This window comes from Salvelinus fontinalis, chromosome 4, assembly GCF_029448725.1.
Source record: "Salvelinus fontinalis isolate EN_2023a chromosome 4, ASM2944872v1, whole genome shotgun sequence".
Classification (NCBI taxonomy): Eukaryota; Metazoa; Chordata; class Actinopteri; order Salmoniformes; family Salmonidae; genus Salvelinus; species Salvelinus fontinalis.
In genome coordinates, this window is record NC_074668.1 from 23,816,129 (window position 1) to 23,835,141 (window position 19,013).

Consider the following 19,013-nt stretch of genomic DNA (forward strand, 5'->3'; position numbering starts at 1 on the left):
AGCCCTCCATGTGCTCGCCAGAGGTAGCCTGACTGCCATTAGGTACCGAGATGAGATCCTCAGACCCCTTGTGAGACCATATGCTGGTGCGGTTGGCCCTGGGTTCCTCCTAATGCAAGACAATGCTAGACCTCATGTGGCTGGAGTGTGTCAGCAGTTCCTGCAAGAGGAAGGCATTGATGCTATGGACTGGCCCGCCCGTTCCCCAGACCTGAATCCAATTGAGCACATCTGGGACATCATGTCTCGCTCCATCCACCAACGTCACGTTGCACCACATACTGTCCAGGAGTTGGCGGATGCTTTAGTCCAGGTCTGGGAGGAGATCCCTCAGGAGACCATCCGCCACCTCATCAGGAGCATGCCCAGGCGTTGTAGACCTCCATGGGTTGATACATTTTATTTCCATTGATCATTTTTGTGTGATTTTGTTGTCAGCACATTCAATTATGTAAAGAAAAAAGTATTTAATAAGAATATTTCATTCATTCAGATCTAGGATGTGTTATTTTAGTGTTCCCTTTATTTTTTTGAGCAGTGTATTTTAGTAACATTTCAGATGCATTTTTTACCTCAATTTCACTGTTTTGCCCTTGTCCCTGACCAAGACTTTTGAGTTTTTATAGGAGAAAACATGAATAATTACACATTATAAACTGGGTGGTTTGAGACCTGAATGCTGATTGGCTGACAGCAATACCACGGGTATGACAAAACTCTTATTTTTACTGCTCTAATTACGTTGGTAACCAGTTTATAATAGCAATAAGGCACCTCGGGGGTTTGTGATATATATCTAATAAACTATGGCTAAGGGCTGTGTCCAGGAACTCTGCGTTGCGTCGTGCTTAAGAACAGCCCTTAGCCATGGTATATTGGCCATATACCACACCCCCCCGGGCCTTATTGCTTAATTATATAATGCTATCTATTAGAGAAAGAGTCTATTAAATAAAATTCTATGTCAATAGTTATTGTGAGTATGCCCTTTATATTGTTATTTACACAAAATATACCTGTCCTTTGTTAGTGGTGTCATTTCCACCACTGAGGACCTATTCCTCATGAAATAAAGTTTTGTCAAGAGAATGTTAATTTAGTTAACATGGAAACTTGTGACTCTGAAGCACATGGCTGCAGTGGACAGTTGTTCCAGATGTGATGTCCAGAAGTTGAGGAAAAATGTAGGTAAATATTGCTTTTGTCGAGAATATTTTTATTGTCAGTCATTTCCAAACAGGCTTTAATTTCTTTAATTTGTGGTAGAATAATAAAATGAAAAAAGTATATTTTATGTATTTAGTGTATGCTAGCTAACTATATAATAGCTGTAATACTAGCCAAAGCATGCTAAGCAGTCTGTCATTTTTCTCCAAAAACTGTAGAATCGTCATTTAGATCAGTTATTTCCATCACAAACTTGAACTGTGGTGGTAATGACAGAACGTACTTTCTTTTATTTTAGGCTTATTTAATCATGTTTTAAAATCATTTAATTAGAAGATGTTACATGAAACAGCACAGAGAAATAGATGTCACACACATAGAAATAATAGGAACATCTGCAAAAAGACAGGGAGAGATACTGGAAGAGAAAAGAGAAGGGAGAAATGAAATCTATCTCTGAGCTTACAATGCGAGGAGAAAGAAGCAAGAGAAGGCAATAGAAATGCAACCAACGGAATAGAAGACAGACTTTAAAGAGAACAGTTGCAATGGAGACCTACCTATCATTCAACACACCACCTCAGTCACCAGATGACTTGCAGCCAGAACATGAGGCTAACATACCTGCCTCTGATCCACGCCCTGATACCCCTTCCTCATCGTCTGCAACAGGAATGAGAAGTCGAATACTTGCTGGAAGGAAAAAGGTTGGAAGCCAATAGTCCAAGATATGAGACACATGTCTCTGCAAAACCTACGCTAACCTCCAGTTCATGGCGGACAAACTACAGTATCACAAAGTGATCAGCTGCAGCAACATTGAGAACCTTATAGTGTCTTTGTGCTGTGAGAACCTGAAGAAAGAGTGCATGTAGACAGAGTGCTCCCTTTGCCAAGCCAAAGAGCTTAAAACATCTGACTTTGATGCTGGTGAGCAGACATGGTGGTTTGAGTGGAAAAACAAACCTGAAGAGAGAGAAAGAAGAGAAACAAAGAGGGACACATGGAGAAGTTCACTGTACATTTGACAGTAAAAGAAAAGGTGTGGCACACTACAGATTCTACTGGAGGACTTCTCCAAAGGATTGAAAGAGAAGTTGGGGAAACACATGTACAACATTCGACACCAATACTCGAAACTGAGAGAATTAAAATAGAATCTGCGGAAAGAGGAGATCTTCGTGCATATTGACTTTGCAAAGAACTACCTGTGTAAATACACCAGTGAAATCCGGCAGTTCACTTTGGTGATTCTCACAAGCAGGTGACCCTCCACACCTGTGTTGTATATACCACAAATGATACAGTTTCACTTTGCTCACTGAGCTCTACTATGCGGATGAACTCTCTACAATCTGGGCCCATCTCTCAAAAATACTGGCTAACTTCCTTGAGCTCTGCCCATCGGCTACTTTTGGAATCTTACTTTGTCTTATGTTAATTAATTGTTTAACAATGGTTGTTCTTCAAAATGTTTGCAATAAAACATTGTTTTTGTACATCTTTTTTTTTTTACATATGTTATTTCCACCACACCTTGTCATTGAGGTAAATTAGTATATTATGTATAATTTACATTGATTGATTTGTTTTAGATAGGGAAATCATATGGTTGTTGTCATAATCTCACGAAAAGGTTTGGTGTAAGCATCTTATTTTTCATAATAAATAAATGTTTTCAACTGTCACAAAGGCAAGTTTGTACATTCAGGCGTCATGTTGAATTATTAACATTAGGAAAACCTTAAAAATCACTGAAAATAATATTCAACGCAAGTTAATGTACAAATGTATAAGAAATGTGCTAAATTAATTGTATGTTATTTCATTTTGAACTAAAATGAAAAGAAAAGATAAAAATATATAAATTCAGTCCGCCAAGAGTCCTTCACAGTCTAGTCTGCATGCAACCACAACCAGACCTCATTTCAAATGTACCAAGAAATTATCTGATTTGTATGTCTAGCAATGAACAACGTGAACGCGAAGCTTGCAGAATCATGACTATCTACAGTTTTCAGTTCATCGTTCGCCGTTATGGTTCCTGCGTGCTCTGAGCATTAAAGACTCATATGAACAAAATGAGTAGAAACATTTGTCATTTTCACTGAAATAGTCGAAAAGATCAGAGTCAGTAAAAAGAGCCGAACTTCCCATAACTAGGCAATTTCAACATCTAAAGGGAGAAATGTATTGCTCTTTGAGATGAACATTGAGAGATTAAATCTACTAAGAATGTTGTATAAAATACAAAAATAATCCATTCTATTCAAAATAATGTCTATAGTATTCTCTCTGGTGTGCAATCTGTTTTCCGCTCAGGTTATGGATGTGTCATTGCAACCTTAAAGGTCTTCAATGATGTCACCATTGCCATTGATTCGAAGCAATGTTGTCCTGATATTTATATACTTGGCCAAAGCTTTTCATACGATAGACCATTCCATTCTTGTGGGCCGGCTAAAGAGTATTGGTGTCTCTGAGGTGTCTTTGGCCTGGTTCGCTAACTACCTCTCTCAAAGAGTGCAGTGTATAAAGTCAGAAAATCTGCTGTCTCAGCCACCGCCTGTCACGAAGGGAGTACCCCAAGGCTCAATCCTAGGCCCCATCAACAACATAGCTCAGGTAGTAGGAAGCGCGCTCATCCATTTATATGCAGATGATACAGTCATATACTCAGCTGGCCCCTCAGCTGGCTTTCTTAGTGTCCACCAAGCTTTCTCTACCCTTAACCTTGTTCTGAACACCTCCAAAACAAAGGTAATGTGGTTTGGTAAGAAGAATACCCCTCTCCCCACAGGTGTGATTACTACCTCTGAGGGTTTAGGGCTTGAGGTAATCACCTCATACAAGTACTTGGGAATATGGCTAGACGGTACACTGTCCTTCTCTCAGCACATTTCAAAGCTGCAGGCGAAAGTTACATCTAGACTTGGTTTCCTCTATCGTAATCGCTCCTCCTTCACCCCAGCTGCCAAACTAACCCTGATTCAGATGACCATCCTATCCATGCTATATTACGGAGACATACTTTATAGATCGGCAGGTAAGGGTGCTCTCGAGCGGCTAGATGTTCTTTACCATTCTGCCATCAGGTTTGCCGCCAATGCTCCTTATAGGACACATCACTGCACTCTATACTCCTCTGTAAACTGGTCATCTCTGTATACCAGTCGCAAGACCCACTGGTTGATGCTTATTTATAAAACCCTCTTAGGCCTCACTCCTCCCTATCTGAGATATCTACCGCAGCCCTCATCCTCCACATACAACACCCGTTCTGCCAGTCACATTCTGTTAAAGGTCCCCAAAGCACAAACATCTCTGGGTCACTCGTCTTTTCAATTCGCTGCAGCTAGAGACTGGAACGAGCTGCAACAAACACTCGAACTGGACAGTTTTATCTCAATCTCTTCATTCAAAGACTCAATCATGGACACTCTTACTGACAGTTGTGGCTGCTTTGTGTGATGTATTATTGTCTCTACCTTCTTGGCCTTTGTGCTGTTGTCTGTGCCCAATAATGTTTGTACCATATTTTGTGCTGCTACCATGTTGTGCTTCTACCATGTTGTTGTCATGTTGTGTTGCTACCATGCTGTGTTGTCATGTGTTGCTGCCTTGCTATGTTGTTGTCTTAGGTCTCTCTTTATATAGTGTTGTGGTGTCTCTCTTGTCGTGATGTGTGTTTTGTCCTATATATATATTTTTTATTTATTTTTAGATCGCAGCCCCCGTCCACTCGAGGCCTTTTGCCTTTTGGTAGGCCGTCATTTTAAATAAGAATTTGTTCTGACTTGAGTAGTTAAATAAAGGTTAAATAAAAAAATAAAAAATAAAAAAGCCAACACAATATAAATACAATACAAGACATTCAGGTAACTTGCACTTTCTCACCTGCCACAGCAGACACTGACAGTTTTCAATTCCAGTAGTAACATACTGTGTGTCTCTCTACTCTGGAACACATACATCTACAGTGTATTGGAAAGACCTCCATACCTCTCTCTCTTTCAATGCAAAGGGGCTTTATTGGTGTTGGAAACATGTGTTAACATTGCCAAAGCAAGTCAATTAAACAATAAACAAACGTGAGAAGAAAAAACAATATCAACAAAAAACAATGAGAAATTAACAGTAAACATTGCATTCACAAAGGTTGGAAATATCTCATTCCAAAACCTTGGGCATTAATATGGCGTTGGTCCCCCCTTTGCTGCTACAACAGCCTCCACTCTTCTGGGAAGTCTTTCCACTAGATGTTGGAACATTTCTGCGGGGACTTGCTTCCATTCAACCACAAGAACATTAGTGAGATTGGACGCTGATATTGGTTGATTAGGCCTTGCATGCAGTCGGCGTTCCAATTCATCCCAAAGGTGTTCGATGGAGTTGAGGTCAGGGCACTGTGCAGGCCAGTCAAGTTCTTCCACACCGATCTCGCTAAACCATTTCCGTATAGGCCTCGCTTTGTGCATGGGGTCATTGTCATGCTGAAACAGGAAAGGGCCTTTCCCAAACTATTGCCAGTAAGTTGGAAGCACAGAATCATCTAGAATGTAGGCTGTAGCATTAAGATTTCCCTTCACTGGAACTAAAGTTCCTGGCCCGAACCATCAAAAAAAGCCACAGACCATTATTCCAAACTTTACATTTGGCACTATGCATTGGGGCAGGTAGCATTCTCCTGGCATCTGCCAAACCCAGATTCGTCTGTCGCACTCCCAGATGGTGAAGTGCAATTCATCACTCCAGAGAACGCGTTTCCACTGCTCCAGAGTCCAATGGCGGCGAGGTATACAGCATTCCAGCCAACGCTTGGCATCTGCCACTGTGTACTCTGTTTAGGGACAGATAGCATTCCAATTCACTCAGCTTTTTGGTTGATTCTTTCCAGTGCCAAATAGTTCTCTTTTTGCTTTCTCATAGTTTGGTCTAATTGTGTATCTGTCCTGGGGCTCTGTTTGTGTTCGTGAACAGAGCCTCAGAACCAGCTGGCTGAGGGGACTCATCTCACTGTAGGTGAGGGCTTTGTGATGGAATGTGTAGGCATCGCTTCCTTTTAGGTGTTTGTAGAATTTAACAGCTCTTTTCTGGATTTTGATAACTAACGGGTCTGGTCCTAATTCTGCATGCATTTGCGGTTTTGCGTTGCACAGAAAGTACATTTTTGCATGCCGAGTCTCAACTGGGTGTTTGTCCCATTTTGTGAATTCTTGGTTGGCGAGTGGTCCCCAGATCTCACAACCATAGAGGGCAATGGGTTCTATAACTGAATTAAGTATTTTTTGACAGATCCTAATTGGGATGTTGAGTTTGATTTTCCTTTTGATGGTGTAGAAGGCAAATTATATCTAGACACCACAGGTAACTTGTGACACCATTTTCTGGAATTTTCCAAGCTGTTTAAAGGCACAGTCAACTTATTGTATGTAAACTTCTGACCCATTGGAATTGTGATACAGTGAATTATAAGTGAAATAATCTGTCTGTAAACAATTGTTGGAAAAATTCCTTGTGTCATGCACAAAGTAGATGTCCTAACCGACTTACCAAAACTATAGTTTGTTAACAAGAAATTTGTGGAGTGGTTGAAAAACTAGTTTTAATGACTCCAACCTAAGTGTATGTAACCTTCTGACTTCAACTGTATATATATATATATATGTTTATTTATATAATTTATGTTTTGCCTCTTGGACCCCTATGGACTTGGGTCCAGCACCTGACTCACACAATTGACCAGTAATTAATTACCCAATTAAGACAGAGCCACCAATATACAGTGCATTTGGAAAATATTCAGACCCCTGGTCTTTTTCCACATTTTGTTACATTACAGCCTTATTCTAAAATTGATCAAATTGTATTTGTTTCCTCATCAATCTACACACAATACCCCATTATGACAAATCAAATACAGGTATTTTGAATTTTTTGCAAATTTAGAAAATAAAAATGAAATATCACATTTACATACGTATTCAGACCCTTTACTCAGTACTTTGTTGAAGCACCTTCGGCAGCGATTACAGCCTCTATTCTTCTTGGGTAGACGGTACAAGCTTGGCACACCTGTATTTGGGAGTTTCTCCTATTTTTCTCTGCGGATCCTCTCAAGCTCTGTTGGATGTGGAGCGTAACTGCACAGCTATTTTCAGGTCCGGGCTCTGGCTGGGCCACTCAAGGACAATCAGAGACTTGACCCTAAGCCACTCCTGCGTTGTCTTGGTTGTGTGCTTAGGGTCATTGTCCTGTTGGAAGGTGAACCTTCACCCCAGTCTGAGGTGCTGAGCGCTCTGGAGCAGGTTTTAATCAAAGATCTCTCTGTACTTTGCTCAGTTAATCTTTTCCTCGATCCTGACATCTCCCAGTCCCTGCCGCTGAAAAACATCTACACAGCATGATTCTGCCACCACAATGCTTCACCGTAGGGATGGTGCAAGGTTTCGTAAAGACGAGGCCCTTGGCATTCAGGCCAAAGAGTTCAATCTTGGTTTCATCAGACCAGAGTCCTTTAGGTGCCTTTTGGCAAAATCCAAGTGAGCTGTCATGTGTCTTTTACTGAGGAGTGGCTTTCGTCTGGCCACTCTACCATGAAGGCCTGATTGGTGGTGCTGCAGAGATGGTTGTCTTTCTGGAAGGTTCTCCCATCTCCACAGGGGATCTCTGATCTTCGGGTTCTTGGTCCCCTCCTTGACCAAGGCCTTTCTCCCCGATTGCTCAGTTTGGCCAGGCGGCCAGCTCTAGGAAGAGTCTTGGTAGTTCCAAACGTTTTACATTTAAGAATGATGGAGGCCCCTGTGTTCTTGGGAACCTTAAATTCTGCAGAAATGTTTTGGTACCATTCCCCAGATCTGTGCCTCGACACAATCCTGTCTTGGACCTCAATGGACAGTTCCTACAACCTCATGGCTTGGTTTTTGCTCTGACATGCACTGTCAACTGTGGGACCTTATATAGGCAGGTGTGTGCCTTTCCAAATCATGTCCAATCAATTGAATTTACCACAGGTGGACTCCAGTCAAGTTGTAGAAACATCTCAAGGATGATCAATGGAAACAGGATGTACCTGAGCATTACTTCGAGTCTCATAGCTAAGGGTCTGAATACTTATGTAAATAAGGTATTTCCTTTTTTATAAATATGCTAAAATTCATAAAAACCTGTTTTCACTCTGGGGTATGTGTGTAGATTGATGAGGAAAATGTTTTATTTAATCAATTTTAGAATAAGGCTGTAACGTAACAGAATGTGGAAAAAGTCAAGGGGTCTGAATACTTTCTGAAGCCACTGTACCCCCCTTGGGTTCTCGAGAGCTAATGGGAACCTAGCCTTACTCTTACCAAGCAAGATATTGTAGCAAATATCATGATTCAACAACAATGGATTCGAGTTACAGCTCTTTGACCATAACTGGTTGTGGACATGCTCTATCGTCATAACACAACAGAACACATAAACTGGCATGACATTCACTCATGGTTGTGCAAAAAGAAATGTGTGTAAACCCCACCTCCAAATATTCCGTCAACCTAGTGCCGTCAACCTTACTGATGTTTTCTCCATGAACTAATGGTTTCTACGGTTGTGGCTAGATGTAGTACAGCTCCATCTAGTTGTTGCGTCAGGGCCAACTGTAGAATTTTAGCTCAGCCCAACCTAACCCCTTTCCTAACCTGCTACACTAATTCTCCTAACCTGCTAAAAGTAATTTCTGTCCGTAGCTGTACTCCATCTAGCCACAGCCATAGATGCCAATCAGGCAATCAGTTCCGAGAAATCATTAGTATCACCACATCGGCCTTGGCGGCGTTTGCCAGTTGCTCTCTGCTTGCTTTTCACCTCCAACACAGGGCACAGAGTGTAGATGTGGTTGCAAGAGCAGCTCAACAGACATGTGCTCAGAGGGATCTGCCATACATCCACATCGCGCGCCAGAACACAACCACGTTGAGAAAGGCAGTCCCATTGTGGGTAGTAGGCCTTGAGGAGGAGACGACTATCATTAAAAAACTATAAATTACTTTTCATTTTAGTCAACGAAAATGTGACGAGACGAGAATTCCACGTGAGACCAATGGACATTTAATTTGACATGACATGCAGACTGCGGTGCGAGAGCGGCAACACAGATGAAAGAATAACAGCCCACTTGAAAATAGAGCTTCTGATGTGATCAAAGCAAAAATTGCCTACATGTCCTGCCACTTTTTTCAGCAATAGGCTTTATAAAAGTTTTGCACAACTGTGATTTTCAATCAATGATAAAGAGTCAAATATTTGCATGACAATTCTCAAACTGAGAACATTTGTTTACAGTGTATCTGCTACAGTGTATCTGCTACAGTGTATCTGTAATGTGTGTTATCCATCTTTAACTGTCAGATCATGAACAACTGATATGATGGGCTTGTTAAGATTAGCCAACCATTGTAGGTACCAATCCCAGCAACAGTGTTCCGTTGGACACTGCTCAGGGTTAGAAGTCCTTTTGAAGATGACTCTTTTTAAGATGCCCCCTTTCCTTGAGAGAGCCATCCCTTACAGGAATTGATCAAATAGTTTCACATACTTCGCCAAGCTTGTTAGTTTGTAGTCTCTTATCTTCCGTCGCTCTCCTGCTTCTCTCTCATTCTCATTTTCCTTGGTGTTTCCTCCTCCTCCTCTTCCTCCTCTGCTGTCTTAGGTCGATCCAATTCACAGATCAGACTGATAGTGGGCACATCAAAGGGGTCAAAGCGATCCAGTTTTCTCAGGTCAATAGGAACAGAAATCCCCCTGGTTTTGGGATGGATGCTGAATGGGGACTTCAGCAAGTGGTTGACTCCTTTACTGATGTTCACATCGAGCCGAGGGTAAAAGTACTGCAGCATGACCTCCTTCTCAAAGTAGTAGCCCTTGGCAGTTGTACGTTTGTTTTGGACCAGAGTCTTAAGTCTTCCCCAGCGCTTCTCAGGGTTTTTCTCAGTCTGGAAGCACTGCAGAAGCTCCTTTCGAACATCTTTGGGCACGAGGGCCAGCACTTTGTCTGCAACCTCTTTGTTGCCCAGTATGTCCTGTTCCACTAGAAAGTACTGGGGAAAGTGGTGCAACACCACCGTCAGGGATTCTTTGATGAATGGATGAATTGGGTCTGACAGCACTACTTTACTCACCGTCTCTTCTTCATCCTTGACCAGACTCAGGCCTTGTCACACACCCAGCAATGCACCCCTTTCCTGCCCGAGTACACTCACAGGCAGTGCCGGAAACCAAAGACATCTCCAAGGGCTCTGTCCAGGATACGGATGACAATAGTCATCAGAGTCCAGCACTTTGGGCAGATGTCTGCAGCACTGCAACAGCTTCTGATATTGTCATAGTCTGTCATGTCAACATCAAACACCAGCTCCTTCTCCAGAGCCTGGAAGGATCCAGACTTGACTGTGTTATACTGATTAGGCCTGTGACTATAGACCGTGACTATAGACCTTGTACAGATTTATCTTCTGCATCTCCTTCTCCAGCTCGTTCAGAGTGCTGAATGACTGATATCGTACGTAGATGTCATCCTTCAATGTGAGTAGGTCTTTGTCACTCCTCCATATTTCGGCCACCGGTAATATTGAGAGAAAGGGAAAATTCGGCGGTAGTGGAGGGGCAATAGGTCCGATAGAGAGGCCTGGTCGTAATCAGCAGCTGGCATTTCTGAAGTTATTATGCAAATGTATAGATTTAAGTGAAAATAATAAGAAAACATCTAAAATGTTGATAGCCGACTGTACCCCGCAATTGTTTTAGTGTCCTGGCACCTTGCTTCACATCAGTTCAAACGATTGACAAGTAACTGAAGTGACCGCCTGGAGCTGTGTGGGAGACAATTCTGCCGATGATAGAGTCTAAGGTAACTGCATACATGAAGTGTGTCTGAAAGTGGGCATGTCAACAGAAGTGGGTGGATCAACAGAAGTGGGTGTATGGAAATCAGCTATTGGGCAGTTTTGTTGCCACTCAAGACCATTTTGCATGGCTGATTGGGTTGCACGACGAGTCGATTGTTGACAACTGTAGCATTTTAGCTAAGCCTAACCCTTTTCCTAACCTTAACCTCATTCCTCTAACCTGACACGTTAATTATCCTATCCTGCTATATAAAAATTAAGCTGACCTGAGGTGCACCTGGAAATGGCTGGTCTAAACAATATAGGAGCTCTGATGTTACACCCATCGCTGTTGATCCACCCATTAATGTTACGTCCATAGCTATTGATCCACCCACTTCTTTTGCAACACCCACTTTCAGACACACTCCAAGTATGCAGTTATCCATACTTGGAGTGAAAGGATTGCATGAAATATTCTGCATGAATTCATTGGACAAAACAGATGAAAACGGTTTGTTTGCAGAATTTACATATTTCAGTTTGAGCTGATCTGCCCGGGTTTCCTCCCACACAGCTCCCAGGTGGTCACTTCATCTTCTTTGGAATTGTGTTAACGGATTGCATCCAATTTAAAGGTGCATACACCGACACCTACTGTACTGGAGTGTGGGGTGATTCACAGCTACCTACATTCAATTCTTTGTGATATGACCTTGCCAACTATTAGCCCTCTCTAAAAAAAACACAAAAAAAACACCCCATTCTACTATTTACCCTATCTAGACCAACGGTCTGGGGCGACAGAACACTACCCACTCATCACCCCCTGCAACTGTTCTGCAGTAAAACCTCGCAATCCAAATTATTTCTCTCCCGCAGCCACCGCAACCTCTATTTTCTGGGACTTTCCATCCATTTCTGCAGTACAATTGACAACCATAGCTATGAATGCCAAGAAACTTACCTCACTGAAGCACATATTCTTCCCATCACTCTCTATTAGTCTCTGCCTTCTCAAAGGAATCCTCTTAGGATCCCTCACCCTGTACCCATCTTCCTCTACCACTCTCTTCACTGCTTCAGCATACAACACTTTCTCTACTACTCTGACCCTGGCAACCTAAACCTGCCTTTCTCTCACCGAACATCTCCGATCTCCAGCCCCGTGGGCACCCCTACAACTAACACACACAACTTTCGCCACTGAAACGACACATTCCTTTGTCTCACGCCCTCCTGCACACTTCTCACATCTAGGACTCTCCCTCCGACATACTGCTGCAACATGCCCAGACTCTACATCAAAACTTCAGTCATTCGTCAATCTTTTGAACTGATGCGAAGCCAGGTGCCAGGATACTTGACTTGTAACTAACCTCAACTAGGAACAACAATCTTTACTCTCGCTCTCATTTTCATGTACCTATTTAAGCATTAAGGCCAGAGGGGTTGTGGTTTATACATACAATAAACCCCCGAGGTGCCTTATTGCTATTATAAACTGATTATCAATGTAATTAGAGCAGTAAAAATAAAGGTTTTGTCATACCCGTGGTATACGGTCTGATATACCACAGTTGTCAGCCAATCAGCATTCAGGGGTCGAACCAGCCAGCTTATAATTTTTCTTTGATCACACCAGAAGCCCTATTTTCCCATGTGTGCTGCTATTCATTCATCTGTGTTGGAGCTCTTGCGCCGCAGTCCACAAATGTGAGTGGTTGCTTTTTTCCTGAGAAAAACAAATGCTATTTGTTGAATATTAGGAGTTTGATATTGTGGCGGGGGGGAGAATTACCAATGTTGCCATCCAGCAAAGGTATATGAGGGGACAGTAGGCCTAATTGGACAAGGCTATCTGAATGTGCATATGATGTAAGTTTGAGGTAGCCTAAATATTCATTATTTAATAGAAAAAATGCACTGACAATTATGTGACTAAAATGGCTGTAACTAAAACTAGACTAAAATTGTCCAGAGTTGTAGTCAACTGATGGTAATTAAACCAGCAAAGGATGAAATGACTCAAATGTGACTAAGACTAAAACCTAAGAGTAAAACTAAAATAGCTACCAAAATGAACACTGCTGCTTGGCTGCCCAGGCTGGCACTGACAGGACACCCCTCCGTTGTTCCAGAGCTCCTGGGGTCCCAGCAGTGGCTGAGGTGGAGCTACTGTTACTTGTTAAGTACCAAGTCATGTACACATTTTACCATGTTTCCGCGTATGCCAATAAAAAGGAAGCAAAGACTATGACAATATGAAACAACAAACAAATTAAAACAATCAGCCCAGTCTTCCCTGTTGAAATTACGCTACACTTCATTAGCACTGGTGAGTGACTCAAACGATTGGCATCATTATTTAGTTGATGTCGTTAAGCCTTCAATTCACAGAAATGCTGCCACTGTAAAAACAATATAATGAAAGAAAATTCCAGGTAGGATTAACATGCAAATGTAAAGGAGTTAAACACAGTTACAGACTAACCAATAAACCCAATTTTATTTAGCATTGTGTGTGACATTTTCAGTTTGTACTATTTACAGTTTTTTCCATTCATTATTTAACAGTAGTTAGGGATGATGGCATGTAGCATGTCCTGCAACACAATACAGAGGGTAGGTCTATTGATAGTTTATTTCCTGTGTGGACTGTGCCGAGCCCATATTTGAGTCTTTCAGTGTAAGGGTACTGACTGTTCTGAGCGTAAACTGCACTCTACCTGTACAATAATAATGATCCTATTCACATTAATCTGTACAACGTCCTACTCTTATCTACAGCGATCACACTGGGGAAAGAGGCATTCCCTGAGGAGTGAGTTCCCTTACTTGCTTAACTCACTCATGATACTTTTACCAGAAACAAATCCAGGACATCAATTGTAGTTTATTAAAAACACTCGAGCGGGATTAACGGTGATGCTGCCAGCAACACATCACCAAGATCTGTTTCTATTTTGTACTGTTAAGACTTACATAAGAAATTGTGGCTGGCATCATTGTGTCCTAGAAGTGGATTACTTAAATGAAACCAGCCTAAATTGACTAGTACTAATTTGTTTTGCAAGAATTTGTTAAGCAACTTCCATTGAGGTAGGCATTTCTCAAACCAGCAGATTAGCACACTATCAGTAAATAGGTCAAAGTGATAATCATAACGAACAATAGGACCTACTGCCCTGCAGTGAACAGTAGTGAGTAGAGAGAGGATACAATGTATGTTTGTTTTATCATCTAAACACCCCTCGTTAATACTCAAGGTAAGGACCTGGAAATTCTTTATACAGGATACAACTGAAAACAAAAGAGGATATCATTAAGCCAGCAGCCTTCCCATTTCCTATATCACTCACAAAAAATAAATACATATGAAAACATTTTGCCCTTTTCAATTTGCATTCAATATAGCAAACAATTCAAAACACCATGTAAAGCACATCTTACATGCGCAACATTTATCCCAAAATCAAAACTTGAAAATAAATAAGAAATGAATAAAAATAAATGGAATAACAATCATCGTCTAGACTAGATCTCTGTTCAAGTTATAACTTAAACTGTTAGTTTGTTTTAAAAGTGTCTGAAATGCTAGGGTTCCTAGTGTAGTCTGATGTCCCTTGAGCTGCATAAGGAACAGTGTGCCATACAACAGAGACATGGGAAGAATCTCAATTGCATACTCCTCGTGTCCTCTCTCCTCACTTCCTTCAGAGGGGAGGGACATCTGACTTTCACTCTCATCCAATCGGTTTGGAGAAGGAGGCTCGGAGAGATAACACGAAGAGTATGCAATTGAGATTCTCCCATGGTCCTCTACTCTTGCATGGGCAAACTCCCCATTACCACAAGCATCCACATCTGCTATAGTGCCCTCTGCAGGCACAACTGAATTGAAAAAGTCTACTCTTCTTTGGACCCTTCATCGACTTCTTCTTTTACGTGAATCACTCAAATCTGAAATGGAGCCCAAACGTAAGGACAAACAGAAACATACCATTCCCTTTTTCTTTGCAAACATCTGTCAGTCTGTTGGTGTCCTTCTGCTCCACAGAAGGAGAGAGGAGCTGGGTAGAAGGAGTCGAGTTACACATTGAGCTTTGGGTTTGGTGTCCAGCAGCTTTGAAAGTCTTTATCCATTTCATGCCTCTGTCCTGTGAAGCAGGCAGCCAGGCCGGAAGCCTCTCTGAGTGTCCAGTCTGTCCGCAGTGTGCTGTCTGTCTACCCTGTGGGCTAGGCCTTGTAGCAGTTGCCCTGGTTAGTGAGAGCCAGCTGGCCGTTGGGCGCCACCTCGTTGGCCTCGTCTTCCAGCAGGCCAGACACGTCAGCGTTGGGAATGCTGTCATGGTAACTGCTGAAGCTGATGTTGTCCTCCTTCAGCTCAATGGTCCAGAAGGGAGCGTTGAGCTTGCGGTTCTGGTACTCTCTGTAGGTGTACACTCCTCCCACGAAGCCCAGAAGCAGCACCACTACTAGGATGATGACAGCCAGGACGATGATGTTGAACTGGGTCCAGGAGACCTCTGTGAGAGCGGCCGTGGTATTGACTGTGGGGCTGCCCAGGCTGGTGAGCAGGGCCTGGGTGGTGGCTATGCTCAGTAGGATGCTAGAGTTAGTGGTGGAAGGGGGAGCACTGGTGGGCACCGTGGCAGTCAGGCCCTTGCTGCTGGGGGTTGGAGCAGAGGTTGTAGTGGTGGTTTTAGGGGTCTCTGTTGTTGTAGCAGGCTCTGGGGTAAGAACGATCCGTGCTGCTAGAAAACAAATTATTCACAATGTGAATGAATTGAGCTAATCATGGCTCATTCAATAACTTCACAACTACTAATACCCCTCTGCACCAAATTATTGGATGACGCTTACCTGGGCGAGTGCAGTTGTGAGCAAGGGCATCCCCTGTGAAGCCGGGGGCACAGAGCTGGCATTGAGGCCCCGTGGTGTTGACGGTGCAGCTCAGGCAGTGGCCAGTGTCAGGGTGGCAGAGCTGGGCCGGCCCCGTAGGGTCTGCGTTCCCACTGCAGTCGCAGGACACACACACACCATTGGCACTGTAGAAGCCAGCCTTGCACCGGTCACACTGCTGACCGCTGTACTCAGACAGGCACTGGTCACACACTGGGAACCCATCAGAGTCTAGGGAAACAAAAACACACGCTAATACATGTCAGTCATAAATCATAAAATAGACTTGGCTGATGCACCACCACTAGATGGCACTAATACTGTACAACACAGAGGGTAAGCCCTATGGCAGTGTCTAGTAGTCTACGGGCTACATACGGGCTAAACATGGGTTATATAAGACTACCCTGGCTAATAATACAATTTTCTGTTGAAGAATGAGACATTTTGTAACTTCCCCAAAAGACTCAGTGAAAATATTCAACGATAATATAATAATAACATGCCATTTAGCAGACACTTTTATCAATTCAGTTGAACTGTTTTTAAAGACTGATCCCTTGTATCAGAGCATCATCATCACTCCTCATTATCAGGAGTCAGCTTTCTCCTCCAGCCTCTGGACCTTAGTAATATGATGCTACTATACAGTGCCTTCCTTCTCTCCTAATGGCTTCACTAACTGTGATATATCCCCTTTTGATGTTGTCACATCCATTAAGGGCCAAGAGCTCTGACACCAAATATAATTGAGCACAGTAATTAGGCTTGCTGCATGTCATTAGTGTAAGTGTTGATCCCCTCCTACTAAACAAGTTAATCAAGAAAATAACCACACATTTAATGGTACCTCAAATTTGTGCTGCAGGCTTTAGTCTGCTCAAGATCATTCATCTCTAAATCATATCTAACTCGTTCAGACTTATGGGAACAATATTTTTTGCCCACAACAGACACACTTTTAAAGCCACAATAAAAATTATAGAAAAGAGTTAGACCAACAAAGTGTAAGAGTGATAACAACTCTTATCTATAGGCAGTTTGTGATTGGTCTGTTTTAACCCCGGACTGCTGGCAGTGGAAAGGCTTCCGTCAGAGTGAGCCGATGTGTTATATCACCAGGAGAGAACATGACCCAGTCAGCACGGTGACGGCTGGGGGGCAAACCTTCACATGATGATACTCTACAACCTGACCTGGATATTTATCCAATACCTTTACCATCCTCCCTGTCTACTGCAATACAGCCAGCTCAGTCACTTACAGGCCTGAACATCATTTTCAATCCAGTTCTCACACACACACACACACACACACACACACACACACACACACACACACACACACACACACACACACACACACACACACACAAAAGGCCGAGTTTGAGCTGAACATAGAGCAACTGAACATCATGGGCACAGCTGGGCCACTTCACAGCAAGCTAGTCAGGCAGCAACAGAACAGACGGGGGTTGGCACCACACTCCATTGACTTCACAAGGCAGCAATAGGAGGATCATGTTGTGTGTGTGTCCCTTCCCCTCGCAGTGCAGTGATGTAGCTGCTCAGCTCAGCCCCCCTCAGCCTTGGCCGGGCAAACAACCTGACAGGCTTCAGAACCCTCTCCACATGGCTGTTGCCAGGCTGCTGGGACCCAATGGGAGGCTATCAGCAGTCACATGGCTGCGGCTGATTGGTCAGATCAGAGGTAGGGAGGAGGTGAGAGAGAAAGACAGACAGGGACTCTATGTATGTCTGTGTCACCAAGGCTCAGGCCTCAGCTGCTGAGGTATCAGTTTAGTATGGGTACAAACTAATGCTGGCTTGCCTGGTTAAAACTTAATATGCTTAATATCAAATACGTGTCTACATGAGCACAGACATACACTGTGACCTAGACTTTTGTGATGAAGCTGATGTGAGCAGACCCATGCTCGGTGATGAAACAACATGACCAGCAGGGATAAGACAGATATGTGGGATTAAACATCATCAACCAGAGGGTCCAGATGTTGATTCTTTGACAAACCATCACAAGTAAATTGCAATTATCCCTGCGGATGGGGCTATAATAATTGTCAGGGGTGCAACTTTCACTGGGGACGGGGGCCTCACATTCTAATTGCATTTTTGTCTCCCCCCAGTTTTATCATTGGAATGTGATACAAAACGAGTCAACGCTGTGCTTTAGGATTTTGCGGATGCCTCCTAGCAGTCGGGTAAGCTGTTTAGAGATGCTCCCCCCCCCCCCTCTCTCTTCTATAACCAAAGTTGCACCCCTGGTAATGGGGACTAGAGCCTTCATCCCTGGCAGTGACTGTTGATGGTGTTTTGCTGTTGGAACATTAAGAGTACTTCTGGCACACTACCTTCTGTGGTCACTCTCTCTCTGCCAGGCAGGGCACACCAAGACATAATGACAGATACACCAGCCTAGTAAAAGAACCACAAGAAACCCGAAAACACCATCCAACCTGGAACTGAAAAGATATCATCCTTGCAATCTCCAAAACATAACAGCCACAACAGGACAATTCTTTTGGGACGTCGTAAAGGACCATTCGCCGAAACTGAAGAGATATAGCTAGTTAACGACCTCCTTTTCCACGTGGAAAAAAAACGCTGGACAGAGACTTGCTAGCTATGTTAGCTAGCTAGCTGGGATTTTCTACAAGGAATCTGCCACACAAAAAAAGCTTCTCCCAAGTGGGTGTGACACCTACTCCTGTTGCCTGCTGCACTGCTGCTTGGATTCCACCTGGCAATTTGATCACTGTCTGCCATGGCCTGTTTCTCCATCTGGTACAGGTACCCCCGCCACACTCCCCTCTCTCTCCCGAGCTTTCGCTCGCCTCCAGCACACACGCACTATTGGGGCGAGTGACTCTGAACGTACAATGGCTAGCCCCAAGTCGTATTCTTTTTATTGTGCTTTATGCTATTTGCCTCATGACTCATGCGTGCTTTGTTGACTATGAACTTGCTTGTTAACCCAACCGTAGGACAGAGTATGTTTGTTCCCACACTTGGGACTCTGACTCTCTATTGGTTACATGGACTCTTGGCCTCCCATCCT

At 43.1% G+C, this 19,013-nt stretch overlaps 1 protein-coding gene and 1 pseudogene across 2 annotated transcripts in view; both read right to left on the minus strand.

Moving 5' to 3' along the window:
• Positions 1 to 9,649: 9,649 nt before the first annotated feature.
• On the minus strand, positions 9,650 to 10,870 carry LOC129852774 (DNA primase small subunit-like; annotated as a pseudogene).
• A 2,650-nt stretch (positions 10,871 to 13,520) lies between these two features.
• Positions 13,521 to 19,013, minus strand: part of LOC129853417 (multiple epidermal growth factor-like domains protein 9) — a 44,135-nt gene continuing 38,642 nt past the window's right edge. The window contains exons 5-6 of one of the 2 annotated variants that reach the window (XM_055919437.1): positions 15,897 to 16,166; positions 13,521 to 15,784 (exon numbers count right to left, since the gene is read on the minus strand). In XM_055919437.1, coding sequence (XP_055775412.1) covers positions 15,270 to 15,784; positions 15,897 to 16,166 — 785 coding nt within the window. In that variant the 3' untranslated portion in view covers positions 13,521 to 15,269. Of the gene's footprint in view, positions 15,788 to 15,896; positions 16,167 to 19,013 lie in introns of both variants that reach the window. The other variant, XM_055919436.1, reaches the window with a different exon arrangement.